Raw genomic sequence first — 19081 nt, 5'->3', positions numbered from 1 at the left:
GTCAGTGCAATGATATGCAAATAATGTTACCCATATTTTTCAAGGAAAATACTCAAAAGACAACATATCATATGCTGAAACTGAGATATATATATATATATATATATATATATATATATATATATATATATATATATATATATATATATATATATAAAAATTAAAAAAAAAAAAAAAAGTGCCCATTTTTACTTTGGCACTGGCAACACATTCCAAAAAGGTTGGGACAGGGGCCTGTTTACCACTGTGTTTCATCACCTCTTCTTTTAACAAAACTCTGTAAGCATTTGGGAACTGAGGAGACCAAGTTTTAAGTTTTGAAAGTATGTTTTCCCATTCTTGAATTTCAGCTTCTCAACAGTTCTGGATCTCTTTTGTTGTATTTTTCATTTGTATTTCATAATGCACCAAATGTTATCAGTGATGACAGGTCTGGACTGCAGGCAGGTCAGTTTAGTGCCCAGACTCTTTGAATACAGAGCCATGCTGTTGTAATGCATGCATAATATGGTTTGTCATTGTCTTACTGAAATAATCAAGGCCTTCCCTGAAAAAGACGTCTGTATGGCAGCATATGTTGTCAAAACGTGTGTGTGTGTGTGTGTGTGTGTGTGTGTGTGTATATATATATATATGTATGTGTGTGTGTGTGTGTGTGTGTGGATGGATAGATAGACAGATATAGATTTGTTCAGCATTAATGGTGCCTAATGTGCATGTCACCCATACCATGCGGCCTAATGCACATTTGAACTGTGCACTGATAACAAGCTGAGTGGTCTTTAGCCCAGAGGACACAGTGTCCATGGCTTCCAAAAAGAATTTCAAATTTTGATTTGTCGGACCACAGGTTACTTTTCCCACTTCCCCTCAGTTTTAAATAAGCTCAGGCCCAGAGAAGATGGCAGCATTTCTGGATCCTGTTTTTATATGGTTTCTTCTATGCGTTTGAGAGTTTTAACTTGCATTTGTGGATGCAGTGATGAACTGTTTTCACATTGTTTTCAGAAGTGTTTCTGAGCCCATGCAGTGATTTTCCTCTACAGAATCATGTCTGTTTTAAAGCAGTACCGCCTGAGGGCCCAAAGATCACAACCAGCAAATTTGCAGAGATTTCTCGTTTCTTGATGTTATGCACCGTAGATGATGAAAAGCGAAAAATTCTTTGCTATTTTATGTTGTCACTTTATTCTTGAATTGTTGAACTATTTGATCCTGCAGTCTTTCACAGAGTGGTGAATTCCTCCTCATCTTTACTTCTGAAAGACTCAGCCTCTCTCAGGTGCTCTTTTATACCCAATCATGTTACTGACCTGTTTTTTTAAAGCATTACTCAACTTTACCAGCCTTTACCAACCAACTTTTTTTGAACATGTTCTTGGCCTCAAATTCTAAATGGGCATGAATTTTTCAAAAAACTAATAACATTTCTTGGTTTCAGCATTTTATATGTTGTGTTTGTACTAGTTTCAATTAAATATAGGGTTTACATGATTGACACATCATTGCAATTTGTTCTTATTTACATTTTGCACAGCGTCCCAACTTTTTTGGAAATGGGGTTGTATTTGAAGGCCAAGTAAGTACATAACTTAGTCTAAATTTTTATTTGCCCCTATACCATTGACCTCATTCTACACGGAGATTACAGTTTATTAGGTACACCTACACTGTACCAAATCAAATATGCCTGTACATACCATACTATGTACACAACCTCACTTTTGAAAAGTTTGGAATCAGTATTTTTAGTAATATAAATTTGTTTGCAGATAAGTGTATAAAATAAGTGATGGCCTTGTGCAGCTTCACAGCTTTCAAAGTATTAGCAGGACTCAAAGAAGCTGTAAATAAAAATGATGTCCAGATTCAGATGTGCCTGAAATAATGAGCTGGAGCTGTGGAATTTCAAAAGGCTGTGCTTACTAACATTCCACTACCACGTCAGTGTCACTGCTCTGCTGAGAGTGGCCCACCACCTGCATAATATCTGATCAGTGGTGGTTCTATGGTGGACGAGAAACAGAGGGGCTACAGTCGGTAACTGTATGCCTATAAATGTCCCAGTGTAATAGGCATACCTGATGAAATGGCCAGTGAGTGTGCCTAATTAACTGGCAGCTCAGTATACATAGCAGTTCCCAGACTTGACACCTTTGAAACATTCCATTGTATTCTGTGGTTTGCTGTTAGATCTGTTTGATGATAGATTGCATCAAGGACTGTGAGGTTTATCAAACTAATTTTAGAGCAAATGCCCAGAGGGGCTATACATTTGAATAGTGGTACAAACACAGAAATTCAGGACATAGAGCGAGTGCGCATACATGCACTCAATTATCCGATCGTAATCAGATTTCTGCAGTTATCTGATTATTCAAATGGTGATGTAAACAGCATGCTGCGATCTAGAAATCCGAATAAGAGATCTGATTACTGCGCTGGATTTTACTTTTACTCCATTTTCTACTGGATTTCTCAGTCCGCACATACGCAAGATCAGACGGTGGCTGTCGTAAGACGCAGCAAAATACTGTTGGAGCAGCACTGAAACCAAACACAAAATAAAGGATTTAAATATTCTTCGTCTTACTAGATGACGTGTGTTCATGTTTTCAGGTAAACTCGCATGACGTTAAAGTTTGAGTTTTATGTTGCGTTTACGTCACGTCTTCTGCGAGTTTCTGATTACTGCCCGACTGATGTAGATGCAGAGTTTCTCCATTATCAGATAAGTGCATGTAAACGCATTGATTGATTGGATTACTGACAAAGTCAGATTTTCTGTAGTTATCGGATTAATAAGTGCATGTAAACGCAGTGTTTTCATGAGGATCTGTGGCCAATGAAGATCTTTAGTGAGTTCATGCAAGAATAGAAAATGTTTTTGTTTGCGTTCTTGTACACAAGCTAACCATGGGTGCATAATTATGATCATTATTATTAAAAACCTACACACATTTGTTTACAGCTGTTGGTGAAAATCACTTCAAGTGATTTCACCCCCCCCCCTCTTCTAAAGACCACCTTGGTAAGCACGTGGCACTTGTAGACACTTTTGCAGAGCAGACTTAACTGACAGCCTTTTCTGTGTTCATCTACATTCGCTCCTCATTAGATTTATTATCCTATAGATCAGTCCTATAGAAATCGGGAGGCCTGTTCTGAGAACCATTTATCTAGGCTACCGCATTTGGATCATTTTTGCTCCGTTTGTTACGTGTGTCCTAATACATTTGACTTTAGTATCTGATTTATTGTTAACAATGTACACAATATTAGCACATCTTTATCATTGGTTGTGTATATAAGATGCCTTCTATGTCTGAACCTAATTCATACACAGATCAGGCATAACATGACGACCACCTCCTTGTTTTTACACTCATTATCCATTAGCCCCCTTTTACCCTGCTCTTCAGTGGGCAGGACCCCCATGGACCCTCACAGAGCAGGTGCTATTTGGGTGGTGGATCATTCTCAGCACTGCAGTTACACTGATGTGGTGGTGGTGGTGGTGGTGGTGTGTTAGTGTGTGTTGCGCTGGTCTGAGTGGATCAGACACAGCAGTGCTGCTGGACTATATAAACACCTCAGTTTCTCTGCTGGACTGAGAACTGTCCACCAACCAAAAATATCCAGCCGGCAGCGTCCTGTTGGCAGCGTCCTGTGACCACTGATGAAGGACTAGAGGATGACCAACACAAGCTGTGCAGCAGTAGATGAGCTGTCATCTCTGACTTTACATCTACAAGGTGGACCGACGAGGTAGGACTGTCTAATAGAGCGGACAGTGAGTGGACACAGTGTTTAAAAACTCCAGCAGCACTGCTGTGTCTGATCCACTCATACCAGCACCACGTCAGCGTTACTGCAGTGCTGAGAATGAGCCACCACCTAAAGAGTACCTGCTCTGTGAGGGTCCATGGGGGTCCTGACCACTGAAGAACAGGGTAAAAGGGGGTAGCAAAGTATTAGAGAAACAGATGGACTACAGTCTGTAACTGTAGATCTACAAAGTGCAGCTATACAGTAAGTGGAGCTGATAAAATGGACAGTGAGGGTAGAAACAAGGAGGTGGTCATGATGTTATTCCTGATTGGAGTAATTCATATATGTTTAGTCAATGTTCATCTTGGCTCTTGGTGATATTTCCATCTGCTGGAGAACATTCCACAGAGCAACCAAAAGTCTCATTAACAAAAACACACATTGTGCATTGTTTTCAATTCAGGGGACTAGTTGGATTTGATCTTGTCTGCCTAGTACAGTTTGCTGAGTTGACTGTATCATGACTGTCATAACTGATCAGCTGCTTCAATTGCTCCCCCCCTGATAATTAGTATTGTAGATGTTTTGTCTTGTCATTTATATTCTGTAATGTTTATAATTAAATTGTGAAAACAAATGAGGTTTTCCTGCTTTTAACTTGCATTACTTACAGTGCTTTGCAAAAGTCAGAGACCAGCCTTCATTTATTTCATTTCCAGTCAAGCTGGCTGGTACAGGTTATTCATTTTTTTAGCACCAAGAAAAAAAAGGAATTACACAGAAGCACCAACAACTGAATATAACATCAAAATGCTCGGTATTTGTGCTTTGTTTCTCAACCCTGCTCCTGGAGGCCCACTGTCGCACACTTTTTAGTGTTTTTCTGCTCCCAACACACCTGATCCAACTAACCAGCTCCTTCACAGCCCATAGTTAAGTTAAAGTGGCTGTGTTAAAGCAGGAAAAGCATTACAAACATGCAGGGCAGTGAGCCAACCCAGCTTTTGAGGAGACCTGCTGAGTTTTTGACACCTCTGAAGTTCAGTCTTGGCCGCATTTTCTGATACTCAGAATCAAAGTAATCCCAAACACACTCAGTGGTGTTGAGGTCTGGACTCTGGGGTCGTTCAGCTTCTTTTTTTGGTGTGTCCGTCTCTTTTTCTCAGTGAGGTTCTTCCCGACAGCTGCCCATCCTTTCAGACCTACAGCACTGAGTCGTCTTCTCACAGTGGAAGGATGGACAGAAACACCTGTGGATGTTTTAGGTCTGAAGCAGCTTGATTTTCTCCTCTTTAAAAAAAAAAAAAGCTTTGTGCTGTTTATCAGATGGGGATCATTTTGCTGGTCTTCCAGGTGGTTGTTAGGAGTCCCATTTTTTCCTGTAGCTTTAAATCATTTTTTGAAGTCTAGTTTTTGAAACCCATTTATTTTCCCCATCCTTATGCAAGTGGATTCTCTTATACCTCATACATATCTCCTGAAAAATGAATTACTTAATGGCTGTTTTGATTGGAAAATACATAAACGAGTGATCTCTGACTTTTGCACGTTATAATACGGTACCACACCCTCCATGGTGACACAGCACATTTCGACCAAGAGGGGAACAAAAGGTTTACACATTGCTGAAATCTAACACCCACCCAAACAAACATTAACAGGCATTTATCCCCTTACATAGAGATCATCTAACACTCGAACAACCAGTCAGATCCTCTTTGTTTGAACCCTTTATTTAATGCATGGCAAGGCCATTGTGTTGGGTGTGAAGGTAGGATACAAAGGACTTGGCAAATCTTGAGGTTGAGTGACTAGTTTATTTATTTAGCCTTGAATCTCCAACAGGCCCATGTCCGTGGCATCCTGCAGTTCACAGCAGGAACTCTTCAGCTCCAATATGTTCCATTTTGTGGTCTGAGAACCTCCCTGTGTACCCGATGCATTAAGGGAAATCTCCTGATGCACAGGTGGAAGAATTGGGAGGAAAAAGGGATTTGTCCATGGATTATTTGTTTCATTGAGCTGAACCACGATCTCTGCAGATATAACAGCTCCACATGGTTCTCCAGGACATCCAGAAAAGGCCTCAGCTTCCCACGAGTCATTAGTGTTCATGTCCTCTGAAAGCTTTATGTAATATTTCTCAAGCTTCACTAACTAGAAACTAACTACAGATTGCTTTGTCACCCATCATAACATGTTGAATTTCACCCATTTGTCAGACAGAAACTTGTCCCATGCAATCAGCAAAAGACAAGAGGATCTTCAACATAAAATAAGTGCGTTTACCAAAATACTTTATTCAGATACTTGAAGGAAAGTGAGACAAGCTACTTTGCCATTTTCAAGTTGTGAAGGAAAGCCGTTTCTATCGTGTGGTTCAGCGAATGCAGCTTTCTGCGTATCGTGGTCAATGATATTTCCCTGCCTACCTCCTTCAGAGTGTTCTTGATCTGCTGGACTGGGGTTCGAGGATTTTTCGTCATAATGGAAAGGATTATTTGGTCAACCTCCTCGGTCGCCTTCCTCGGCCTTCCGGGTCGTTTCCTGTTACTCACGTCTCCAGTGCTGGCTTTCTTCTTAAGGATGTACCCGACAGTTGATTTGGACAAGCCTAACGTTTTGCCTATTTCTCTGATCGACTTCTTCTCATTTCTCATGCTCACTATGATCTGTTTTATTTCCATCGACACCTCTTTGGTCTTCATGCGGTGGGGCACCATTACCGCGGTCTAAAGGTAAAGCAGAGCATACAGTTGTGATTCGGATCATGTACGCTGTGACAGACACCAAAAACAGAGCAAAAATAGACAAAACTGCATTTGACGTTGACAGGCTTAGGACACAGCGCCCCCAAAAGTATTTGGACACTTTAACCATCGGTAAATGTCAAATTGTTCTGGTAATGAAGTCTGAAGCGTTTTTTCCTACAGTGGTGTCAGAGATCATGAACTTCAGAGATCATGAACTGTACAAAGACATTCTGGAGGCAAACTAGGGCCCAATCCCATTCCACCCCTTGCCCCCACCACTTAGCATTTAGCCCTCTGTTAGGGCTATATGGCCCTCCAAATGGAGGTTTTTCAGAGGCACAAATGTGAGAACTTTACCCTCCCCTGCTATCACTGAAGTCGGGTCGGGTCGCCTACAGAGCAGCGCTAGTAGCTGTTAATGAAGCGCTGTATTTTTGTTTAATTTGAGGTTTGTCCCGTTTTGTAGGGCAAGATTTCAACCCCTTGTAACTTGATGCACTCTTATCATCATAAAATCATAAGTCTGTATTTTAGTCTCGTTTCAACACAGAAATTCAGGTTGTTTATAGACCCAGACAAGTTTAATGTGGTTCCTCCATTTGCTTGATGGAAACAAACAAACAAAAAAAAAAAGCAGAGAGAAAAAATGCAAGTGGACACATACCATGTTCAGGCTAAATGAGGGTGACACTCGAAAGCAAGGGGTAGGGGTAAAAAGAAGAAATGGGATTGAGCCCAAAAGTCATCTGGAACTGCCCAAACAACAGAACTGGATCTGGCAGCTGGATGATCTGAAACACACCAGCTGCCTTTTGAAAAAGCAATGAAAGGGTCTAATTTTAAAACCAGTTGGTTTGACACACTGCTCTCTAAAACAAACTTATATTTAAGTAGTGTACTTAAGTGTCCAAATCTCTTTTTGCCACCACAGTATATGATTAAACTGCATACATAGTACAAACCATTTACCTCTCCCGTCAACTCTGATGAACACAGGCAACGACTGGTATCGGGTAAATGCACTCAGGTGGTATTTAAATGATTGTGTACACATTAAGGAGCAAGTTATGTTATTTATCTGATAGAAATTGTTAAAAATAGGTGTTTCTGGTGTTCATTTAGTCTGAACATGGTATGTGTCCACGTGCACTCCTTCTCTCTGCTTTCTTTTCCCCACCATGGGTGTTTCCATGTCATCAAGCAAATGGAGGAACCACATTAAACTTGTCTGGGCCTATAAACAATCTAAATTGCTGTGTTGAAATCAGACTAAAATACAGACTTGTGATTTTATAATGATAAGAGTGCATCAGTCATCCACATGGGCTAGAAAAGTTAGCTCACTCAATCTCACTAGCAAACCTTGTACACCATGGAGACGACGTCCAAACGAATGTCTTCCCTACCATATCTTCACTGTCAACCGTTTTGTATGAAATTTTCATTATGATATACACCGATCAGGTATAACATTCTGACCACCTCCTTGTTTCTATGCTCATTGTCCATTTGATCAGCTCCACTTACTGTATAGCTGTACTTTGTAGTTCTACAGTTACAGACTGTAGTCCATCTGTTTCTCTGATACTTTGTTACCCCCTTTTACCCTGTTCTTCAGTGGTCAGGACCCCCATGGACCCTCACAGAACAGGTACTATTTAGGTGGTGGATCATTCTCAGCCCTGCAGTAGCACTGACGTGGTGGATCAGCGTCCAGTGGGCAGTGTCCTGTGACCACTGATGAAGGACTAGAGGATGACCAACGCAAACTGTGCAGCAGCAGATGAGCTGTCGTCTCTGACTTTACATCTACAAGGTGGACCGTCATGTTAGTGTTGGACAATGAGTGTAGAAACAAGGAGGTGGTCATGATGTTACGCCTGATCGGTGTAAACTGTGATGGATTCAGAGATGATGGACAGAGCTGTTGTTTCTCCTCTCTACTTTAGAACACTCTTTGCTGTCTGTAATAAAGACTAGTCTACCCATGCCTGATTAGCTAAAGGCAATGTGGCAGCTGCTCTTCAATCATCTGTTTACATGTAATGCAATTTCTTAACTGAGTAAGAACACACCTCGCTATCCTTCTCCTCAGGCTCGGGTGTACTTTGTACCTCTGGATGTGAAACTGCATCCTCATCCTTGTGTTCTTCATGCAAGGACTCCTTATGGTCTTTGTATCCTCGACGGAAGGGTTTCTCATGGTCTTTGTGCTCTTTATGGATGGTTTCCTCATGATCTTCATGCTCCTCACTGAAATCCTCCGCAGGTTCATCAGCAGAGTTAGGATGGCTTCTCCATTTTCTGTGGTGGCCGCAGCTCTGGCAATCCTGGGTGACTGAAAACAGCCTCTCGTTGCCCTCAATGGTGACACAGCACTCGACCAGGCAAACAGAGCAACACTTGAAGAGCTCCAGCAAACACTGTGTGTTCACCAACACCTCATCACTCCTGCAACAAGGAGAAGGTTTTTGTTTTTTTGTTGTAATATTTTAATACTTAAAATGACATCATGGCTCATAATTACACAAGCCATGCCTTTACTGCACCAGAAATATCTAAAAATACGCTTTTCAAGAAACACAGCCGGTACGTTTCACTGATTACTCGCGCAAACTTGTACTATGTCTCAATTCGACTACGTTTACTTGAATTTTGTGTTAAGAACATATCAGTGAAAGTTACAACGGTGCAATCATAGTTTGAGCTTCAAAGCAGGATATTTAGAACTGAAAGCAAAGTTCAGGACTTACTTTAGTATACCGGACACTTCAGGTGCCTGGCTGATCTTGAACGCTGTAAAAGATCATTTCATCCCATGTCATTACACCATATATCCAAGTAACACAACAATTGCAGTGAATTTACTTTTCACTTCTATTGAATTTCACTTTCATTTCAGCACTGCTGCCACAAAAGTTTGGGTGTAAATCAGTGACTCTCAGTTCCGTTTCTGGGGCCCCTTGCATGGGTCCCTGCTTTGAGACAGTTAAACTGCTCAGGCATAAAGGATTCAGTAAATACATGATGAGATGAACCTGATGTTACAGAACAGAAAACATCAAGCCATGCACTGCATTGCCTCCCAGAACTGGGATTGAGAACCACTGGTGTAAATGAAGCTTATCTTAAGGCTCGTGGTCTCAGCATTAATAATCAGCTGAGGTACTGAATGACAAATGCAGAACATCCACCTTCCACAACAACCATCCATTTGACAAGGTGAGAACTGTTTTATTTAGACATATATTAAGATAGTCTCTACATATCGTGGCCTCAAAATAATGGCATCATACTTAAAAATATACTAAGTGCACTGTGTTACAAAACAGAACGTCCACCCAAATGCTGTTTATTATAAACAGACTGTACCATTACTTTTCAAAAGGCGGCTGGTGTGTTTCAGATTGTTATTCTGTCATCAACAACAGTTCTAGTTCTGTCATTTGAGTAGGTTCTTGCCGACTTCTGCAGGCTTGGAGCCAAGATGCACTTCATGATCCAAGCTCACGGATACCGTTTTAAGCACACCACACTTTCAGATCTCCACTGTGCTCTACTCCTAATACAGTACTTTTAGTGCAGTCTGGTTGGAATCCGTCTCCAGGATTTCTCCACACACTATCAGTTTCATGCTGTGCTAAAAGTCTTTTTTTAAATATGATTTTGTAAAATATTTTAGGAAGCAACCTAAAGGACCAACCAACAGTTAAGTGTCCAAATGCTTTTGGGCCCCCGATTGGGGCTACGTACACTTGGCCACTTCGAGGTAGGGAAGCACACCTTTGTTATAGCTATGCTTCAATTATCAGCACCACTTACACTATAGTTGTATGTTGTACAACCTTCACACAGTGAAGTTGGGATGTTGTGTAAAACATAAATAAAAACAGAATACGATGATTTGCAAATCCTTTTCAACCTATATTCAATTGAATACACTACAAAGACAAGATATTTAATGTTCAAACGGATGAACAGGTTAATTGGAAACAGGTGAGTGTCATGATTGGGTATAAAGGGAGAATCCCTGAAAGGCTCAAACGTTCATAAGCAAGGACGGGGTGAGGTTCACCACTTTGTGAACAACTGCATCAGCAAATAGTCCAACAGTTTAAGAACAACGTTTCTCAACATGCAATTGCAAAGAATTTAGGGACTTCATCATCTACAGTCCATAATATCATCAAAAGATTCAGAGAATCTGGAGAAATCTCTGTAAGTAAGTGGCAAGGCAGAAAACCACCATTGAATGCCCGTGACCTTCGATCCCTCAGGCAGCACTGCATTAAAAACCCACATCATTCTGTAACGGATATTCCCACATGGGCTCAGGAACACTTCAGAAAACCACTGTCAGTGAACTCAGTTCGTTGCTCCATCTACAAGTGCAAGTTAAAACTCTGCCATGCAAAGCGAAAGCCGTATATCAACAACACCCAGAAATGTCACCGGCTTCTCTGGGCCTGAGCTCATCTGAGATGGACTGACGCAAAGTGGAAAAGTGTCCTGTGATCTGACGAGTCCACATTTCAAATTTTTGGAAATCATGGACTTCGTGTCCTCCAGGCCAAAGAGGAAAAGGACTGTCTGGACTGTTATCAGAGCAAAGTTCAAAAGCCAGCATCTCTGATGGTGTGGGGGTGTGTTTGTGCCCATGGCGTGGGTAACCTGCACATCTGTGAAGGCCCCATTAATGCTGAAAGGTACATACAGGTTTTGGAGCAACATCTGCTGCGATCCAAGCAACATCTTTTTCAGGGACGCCCTGCTTATTTCAGCAAGGCTCAAGCCTCATTCTGCACGTGTTACAACAGCGTGGCTTCGTAGTAAAAGAGTGTGGGTACTAGACTGGCCTGCCTGCAGTCCAGACCGGTCTCCCATTGAAAATGTGTGGCAAAATACAACAACAGAGTCCCCAGACTGTTGAGCAACTGAAGTTGTACATCAAGCAGGAATGGGAAAGAATTCCACCTACAAAGCTTCATCAATTAGTGTCCTCAGTTCCCAAACGCTTATTGAGTGTTAACAGGAAACGTGATGTAACACAGTGGTAAACACACCCCTGTCCCAACTTCTTTGGAACGTGTTGCAGGCATCAATTTCAAAATGAGTGAATATTTGCAAAAATATGGGGTTGTAGTTCTACATTTGCAGACTGTAGTCAATCTGTCCCTCCTTTACACTGTTAGAAAAGAAGGTTCTGTGCAGGTACATTTTTCTTTCATCAAGGTACAAACAACGCAAATGTTCCCTCAATGTTCCAGCAGCGGTTCTGAGGTCCAGTTGTGAACCTTAAATGGGTTTTCCAGGTGAAAAGTTCGTATTTGTACCTTTTCATAACCGAATGATTTAAAACAGAACAGTAGAATAAAAGCCTGGAGGCGAGGCAGGGTGTGTGTAGTCAGTACAGCTTAGAACATATCATTTCAGTGGATTATGATATGGTTATGTTCCCTGACTAAAGGTGCTGAGATGTACCCTTGAGGGAACAGTGATAGTTTCATACGTTAATTTCTAAGAGTACACCTGCTCATCAAATGGTCAGGACAACCACAGGGCAGGTATTATTTGGGTGGTGGATCATTCTCAGCATGTTAGTGTGTTGTGCTGGTACAAGTTGAGTCCTGTGAACACCGATGAAGGACCAGAGAACAACCTGTGTAGCAACAGATAAGCTGCATGACGCATGCATTAGTTGGGTGTCCATACCTTCCAGAATGGCATGCTTGACACCTCAGTAAGAAGAGTCAAATCTGTGATCACGCATTTTGTCTTTGACAGTGTTTAAAGCTCAAGCAGCACTGCTGTGTCTGATCCACTTGTGCCAGCGCAACACACACTAACACTCCACCACCACGTCAGTGTCACTGCAATGCTGAGAATCACCCACCACCCAAATAATACCTGAAATGTGGTGGCACTGTGGGGGTCCTCAGCACCGAAGAACAGGGTAAAAGGGGGCAAACAAAGTATCAGAGAAACAGATGGATTACAGTCTGTAACTGTAGAACTACAAAGTGCAGCTATACAGTAAGTGGAGCTGATAAAGTGGACATGTATGTAGGTGTACATTATAATGAGTGTACAGTGTATATTTTGACTGTATTAACATCTTCCCTACCTTTCAGAGTTGGATCGTCTTTCATCTGGGAGCAGGTTGCCACCGGAAAGTCTTCTCTGTCAGACATCTCCTTTAAATGAAGAATTACTTCAGATGTTACAAATGTTTAAGTCACAAAGCCTCTAACTAATTCTGCAATGCGTGTTACTAGAGTGCTTTAACTTCACATTACAACTTCATTACTAAGCGATACTTTTTAAATCCCACCTCCGCGTTTAACCAATCATGGACTGTCAGCACTGGGGACCGAACCAGCGACCTTCCGGTCACAGGGCCAGCTCCCTGACCTCCAGCCCACGACTGCCCACTATCAAGGCTGAAGTAGAAACAAACATCTGTTACTGAGTGTGACTCACGCTGCAGGCACAAATGAATGCTTTCCATTCAGGTACGTGAATTTGCACAGTATTTCAGTGGCTGACCACACATAAGTAGACGTACTGGAAATCTCTCACTGTGTTACTACGTTTACTGCCAAGTAGAGCAGCCCTGCGTCCCTCAGCCTCACCCGCCTGACAGAATTCACAACTGAGTTCCTTCTTTTTGTTACTGTTCAGCAACGTTCTTACACTACATTACCCAGCACGCTTTACGCAAAAATGTCAATCAGTACTAGAGACGACTGTGGCGCCGTCATAAGAGATTAATAGTTACGATCACAACAGATTTATTTATTTATTTTTTTCCATTTTGTACCACTTTAATACTTAAGGTGAAAGGGGGGCAAACAACATACTTCACAGTCACTGCTGAAATAGTACAGTAGTGGTACCCATAGTAAAAAATGAGCAAAAATATGGAAAAATAAGTAATGAAAAAGTGAGAGGCACCAGCCTGTAGATGACACTTCAGTTGTCTCCATAAAAACACTGGTGAGCAAAAACCCTTGTTAAGTAGCGTCTATATATGAGCTGTCTTCAGGTTAATTAGACGTGGGCAATAATATAACGTTACATCAACAGCTCAACAGGCCACACACACACACATCCGTTAAAAAGAGAAAGAAACAAACAGTAGGGCTACATCTTAAAAGATCATTTCAAAAACTGAACGTTATGGTTTTTATTCAATATTTGGAACTAATACACAGAATTTCTCTTTTTTGTACCACGTGCTGTAAGTCAGTGTTGTTGAAGTACTGATTATATCCATGCTGTGTTGTATTGTGATCAGAATTTATCCCGGTAATGATAAATATCGTCATATTGCCCAGCCCTAGCACACAGTCACGCTCACAGCCAGCCCAATACACAATTAGTGATTTTCTGCTCTTCCACGTGTCACCAGACGGGATCATATGACCAGTAAGTTAACGAGAATGAAGCGGCGCATCGACAGTTTTACGAATAATCACAGCATTTGAGGCAGTCGTGGGCTGGAGGTTAGGGAACCGGCCCGGTGACCGGAAGGTCACCGGTTCGATCTCCAGGGCCGACAGTCCATGACTGAGGCGTCCATGAGCAAGACACCTAACCCCCAACTGCTCCCCGGGCGCCGTGGATAGGGCTGCCCACCACTCCGGGCAAGTGTGCCCACTGCCCCCTAGTGTGTGTGTGTTCACTAGTGTGTATGTGTATATGGATCAAAAAGGTATCACTTAACTTGAATGAACCGGGAGCTAACATGTTGTTAGGATTCATGCTGGCAGTCACAACGTCTGTTTTTGCTCATATTTTCACGCTTGAGAGGGAAACTTGAAGCTTTCCTCGGCTCTACACACCGCTCTGTGTATCTGTAGTCGACTAGATCATATTTTGTAGACCCACTTAGCAAACAAGTGAACTCAAACTCGACAACAAAAGCTTTAGCTACTAGACCCTGACAGCAAAGCGTTAGTGGGCCACTGTTGGCCCAGTGATGGCAAAGCTGGTGGTCCACTGCTGTTCTGCTCAGCGTTTTCCGGGGCGGCCCACTGCTGGTTAAGCAGAGTATTAAACATTCCACGTATTATCATCGCTCATTTTCCGTTCGCATTCCCATTCACTTAAGTTTTCCTCCTTCCTTTCTTTAGTAATACTAAATGACTTTATTTATAAGGTAAATGACTTTTTAATTTACTGAATTAGTTTATGTCCATCATTTTAATCTAGCACAGTGCCACCTAGTGGCCATCTAGTGCCAGCAACACATTTTTCTATGAAATCGTTTTACATTAGGCCTAGCGATTATTTTTAATTTCTCAGATGTTTGTAATTTTTTTGCCTTAGTTCATTTTTCTAAAATAAAAGTCTCGTTTAAAATCTGTTTGTGGAGATTAAAAACTAGTTAGAGCTTGTATGAGGCGGAAATCTGGGTAGCCTGAAGGTGGACCAGCAGTGGCGAAGAGTCAGCGGGATGCTGACCTTATCAAGCCAGTGGACTGATATATGCTCGCTGTCTGGGGAGTCGGGGCCGAACAGCGCTATATCTCTATGACGGCATAACAATGTTATTTTATAGCTTATCAGGCAAGATCGCTGACAGCACAGCCTATTTAGACTCTTCAGCCTTGATGGCTAACAGCAGACGTGTGTGTGCTGTATTGTTTGTTTACAGTCGTAAGCTCGAAGTTGACCACGACACCACAGATGCGTCCAAAGCTGAACACGCACTTCTACAGAACGTGCACGGTTTCTGGCCTACTGTGCAGAAGTGGCTGTTGGCACCTTTGGATGGGGTCATTCGTGGTGTCACTGGTGTCACTGATGCGGGATTTTGGTTTTCTGACCAGGGACGACGTCCTGTCCTCCAAGCATTTTCAAACAGCACGTCCTACTAAGCTTAAACTGCTTCTTTCACCCTATAATTTCCGTACCATTCATCATAATTCATCCTCATATTATTCTGCTTCTATAAAAAGAATGGGTTGCCTTTCATGCGCGGACAACCGTTTATGAAGTGCGACTTGCTTAGGAAGCATCATCTCTGTCCGTACACTCTTCAGAAAGATGGTTCTTTAAGGGTTCTTCAGTAAAAACAATGGCTCTACCTAGAACCATCAACACGCCGAGAACGATTTTCATGCTTAAATGGCTCTTTGCATGGTGAAATGGTTCAGACCCGTGGAGAACCTGCCGTACAGGGTCCTATATACAGAACCTGTTTGAAATTGGTTCTAGATAGGATCTATGGTTACAAGCTTGCCATATTAACAACAGCAGAACCCTGTCTGGTGCAATACAGAACCACATACAACACGTTCTCCATCGATCTGAAGAAGCATTTCGCCATGCAAAGAACTATTTAAACATGCAGATGGTTCTTCGGGTGTGTGTGGTTCTATACAGAACCATCTTTAGCTGGAGTGACATGTCTGTGATTTCAGAACTACAGCACCGCCGAGTTTACGGCAACAACATCCAGTGACTGAACAGGGTGTCGGGGAGTTTTACAGCGCTGATATGGCAACCCTGGCCAGGCCTAGTGCAGAACCAGTGCTCGCACCTCCTCCAGCGGCTGGGACAGCATCTCCACTCGGATCCCCGTCCACGGGAACACGGAGGGCACGGCGCCCTCCTTCAGGCAGTTGCCCTTGTAGTCCGCGGCTACGAAGTGGTCGCTGCAGACCCTCAGCCGCTGCTGAGTGACCACCGCCGGGTCCGTGTCGGCTCCTAACTCGGGGTGCTGGACGGAGCGCAGCCAAGTGCGACACAGCGCGCGGTCGCCCAGAGGAAACGCGTGGAGACGCGCGGACACGCTCGAGTTACTGCAGCCCGGCACGACGCACCTCATTGTACCCGGGGCAGAGTGGCCGCTCGCCGGCTGACCGCTCAGGCTTTACGGGGATTCACCGGGAAACCAGCCGCCCATTCAGCAGCGCGGACCGAGTCCACGGCTTTCCTCAGCGCAGATGGGCGTTTCTTTGTGCTTGTAACCCGGATGCGAAGGTTGCTCTGGGCTGTGTTCCAATTCGAGCACATGCCCACTGCACACTACACTATCTAGTGCACATCTATCTGCTCGGGAGAACGTGTCTATTTTATGTTATTTAACCAAAACACTTAAAATACCAGTGTTTCACTCTTTAAAAAGAGGGTTCTTTAGTAAAGATAAGGTTTCTACATAGAACCATGAACACCCAGAATCCTTCGCATGATGGTTCTATATAGAACCCCTTTAAAAAGGGTTCTATATGCTACCAAAAAGAACCCTTTTGGGTGCTGTATAGAACAAAAGGATCCTTTCAAAAAGGATCTATATAGAACCATCTACAGCACATTCTCAGTCAGTATGAAGAACCCTTTCATGATGCAAAGAACCCTTTAATCATGCAAAGGGTTATTTGAGTGTTCATGGAGATTGATGGAGAATGTGCTGTAGATGGTTCTGTATAGAGCCTGTTAGGAATTGGTTCTAGATAGCCCCTATTGTTACAAGCTTGACATTAAAACAATAGAAGAACCCTTTTTGGTGCTCTATAGAACCATTTTCAAAAGGGTTCTGTTCAGGACCATCATGCCATGGGGTCTGAGTGTTTGTGGTTCTATGTTGAATCATTTTCTTTACTAAAGAACCCTTGAAGAACCACCTGTTTAAGAGTAGTTTAAGAAGGAAATAAGAATTTGTTAAGTTATATCTTTAAAAAGATGGTTCTATATAGAACCATGAACATTCAAAGAACGTTTTGGGTGATTAAAGGGTTCTTTGCATCATGAAAGGGTTCTTCATACTGACTGAGAATGTGCTGTAGATGGTTCTATGTAGATCCTTTTTGAAAATGGTTCCATATAGCACCTAAAAGGGTTCTTCTATTGTTATGAGATCAAGCTTCTGGGTGCTATATCGAACTCTTTAAAAAAAAAAAGGTTCTGTTTAGAACCAACTACAGCACATTCAAGCACATTTTCCATCGCTGAACCCAGTGAAGCGATCTAAGATCACTCCAGCTATAGCTCTCTATAGAACCATGAGCGTTCAAAGAACCTTTTGCGTGCTTAAATGGTTCTGTGCTTGGTGATATGTTATGCAGGGTTCTGCTATTATGATGCCAAGCTCGTAACAGTAGGTGCTGTACGGAACCATTTTCAAACAGGTTCTGTATAGAACCATATGCAGCACATTCTCTATGAATCTGAAGAACCATTTCACAATGCAAAGAACCCTTTAGTCATGCAAATGGTTCTTTAAATGTTTGTGGTTCTATATAGAACCAGTTTCTTTTCCAAAGAACCCTTGAAAAGCCATCCTTTTAAGAGTGTAGGGTTATGTCAGTTGTCATAACAAGCTTATGTAGGCGTCGTCTACCCTTATAAACAGCGTCGTACAGCAACACAAGCACAGCAGATGGGAGCACAGTGTAACAGCTGGGTGTGTTGTACAGCCAAGTCACTGGGAAGATTACAATACAGTTCAACTACCACGACTTAATCATCTCATTCCCATGCCTTACTAAGTCGTGGCCACGCATTAGGATCTTGTTCCCACACTTTACTAAGTCGTGGCCCTGCGTTATTTTTATTTATACATGACGTCACCAGCGGGGCTCTGTAAGTTACTGATCTTGCTATCTCAAGATAACAATGTAGAAAATTATAGCAACAGCTTATGGCCTCTATGGACTTCCATAGAAAACAGTCAATTAAAATATCAAATAAAAATATAAAATATTGATTAAAAAGCAAAGAAAAGTATCAGATACAGCTCAACTACGTTGTCCGTTTTTGAGAAACATTAAACTTTTGTTTGACTTAAAGGTTTGGATCATCGACATAGTGTCAACTATACATCAATTATTGTATTATATTGTTATATTAATATTACGTGGTACAGTGTATTCTGTTGCACAACCATTGCATCTCAGCCATTGTTTGTTTGTTTTTTTTCAGAAATTAAACTTATTAAAGTTATGCATTAATGGCAACAACAGAAATCCTGAGTGTAACGTGCCGTGTCCAATTAGTTTCTGTCTTAAGCGGCCGAGCGGCTCCGCAGTGAAGTTTTGTTGGTTTTTATGCTTCACGGTAACTCATACTGTGTCTTAAACCACACCAACCTTAATGAAGAAGAGCAGCAGAGACGTCCCGTTATTTTCAGTGGAAATGCAGCAGAAAGCAGCAAATGTTTGCATGCAGTCTTACGGCCGTGCAGCATCGTTGTGATGTGTGGAGAAGGACACAAGGTCCTCTATCTAATCAGGTGAATTTCTGTTTCTCGCAATGAGACACATTAGGCAACTGCTGGTGATGAAGACAGTTAGAAATGGATAAATAAATAAAGATTATTGGCATAATTGAGCAAAACCGTGTTAAAAAAAGGATTCAATAATGAACTGGTGTCGCGATAATGTCCTTTATTTTGTTTTGCACAGAAAACTATGGAAGGCCAGGGAGGCCATGAGGTAGTTAGAATTTTTTTGATTGTTATTTTGAGATAACAAGTTAATTATCTTGTGGTCGCAAGATAACAAAAACGTTATCTTGAAATAACAAGATACTTATTTTGCTGTCTCAAGATA

General features: G+C 42.0%; 1 protein-coding gene across 2 annotated transcripts; it reads right to left on the bottom strand.

Annotated features, from left to right (window-relative positions):
* Window positions 1-5485: 5485 nt before the first annotated feature.
* LOC108411286 lies at window positions 5486-16501 on the bottom strand. Of its 2 annotated transcripts, none has more exons than XM_017682779.2 (5): window positions 16072-16501; window positions 12649-12718; window positions 9278-9320; window positions 8639-8975; window positions 5486-6503 (listed from the first exon to the last, which is right to left on the bottom strand). In XM_017682779.2, the coding sequence occupies exons 1-5, from the start codon at window positions 16357-16359 to the stop codon at window positions 6102-6104; spliced, it is 1140 nt and encodes a 379-aa protein (XP_017538268.1). In that variant the 5' UTR covers window positions 16360-16501; the 3' UTR covers window positions 5486-6101. The 2 variants fall into 2 exon arrangements, with proteins under 2 accessions (XP_017538268.1, XP_017538267.1); XM_017682778.2 differs by having other exon boundaries at window positions 8600-8975; window positions 16072-16500.
* Window positions 16502-19081: the final 2580 nt, after the last annotated feature.

Source organism: Pygocentrus nattereri, chromosome 2, assembly GCF_015220715.1.
Source record: "Pygocentrus nattereri isolate fPygNat1 chromosome 2, fPygNat1.pri, whole genome shotgun sequence".
NCBI lineage: Eukaryota > Metazoa > Chordata > Actinopteri > Characiformes > Serrasalmidae > Pygocentrus > Pygocentrus nattereri.
Note: the sequence above shows the minus strand (reverse complement) of the source record. Positions and strands in the feature narration are given on the sequence as shown.

Bases quoted from the DNA above. Each gene is read 5' to 3' on its own strand.
- LOC108411286 (XM_017682778.2), bottom strand. From the start codon at position 16,359: ATGAGGTGCGTCGTGCCGGGCTGCAGTAACTCGAGCGTGTCCGCGCGT. The intron at 8,976-9,277 runs GTAAGTCCTGAA...TCCTTGTTGCAG, and splicing joins GAAGTGTCCGGTATACTAAA to GAGTGATGAGGTGTTGGTGA. The intron at 6,504-8,599 runs GTGTGTTCTTAC...CTTTACCTTTAG, and splicing joins CTGAGGAGAAGGATAGCGAG to ACCGCGGTAATGGTGCCCCA.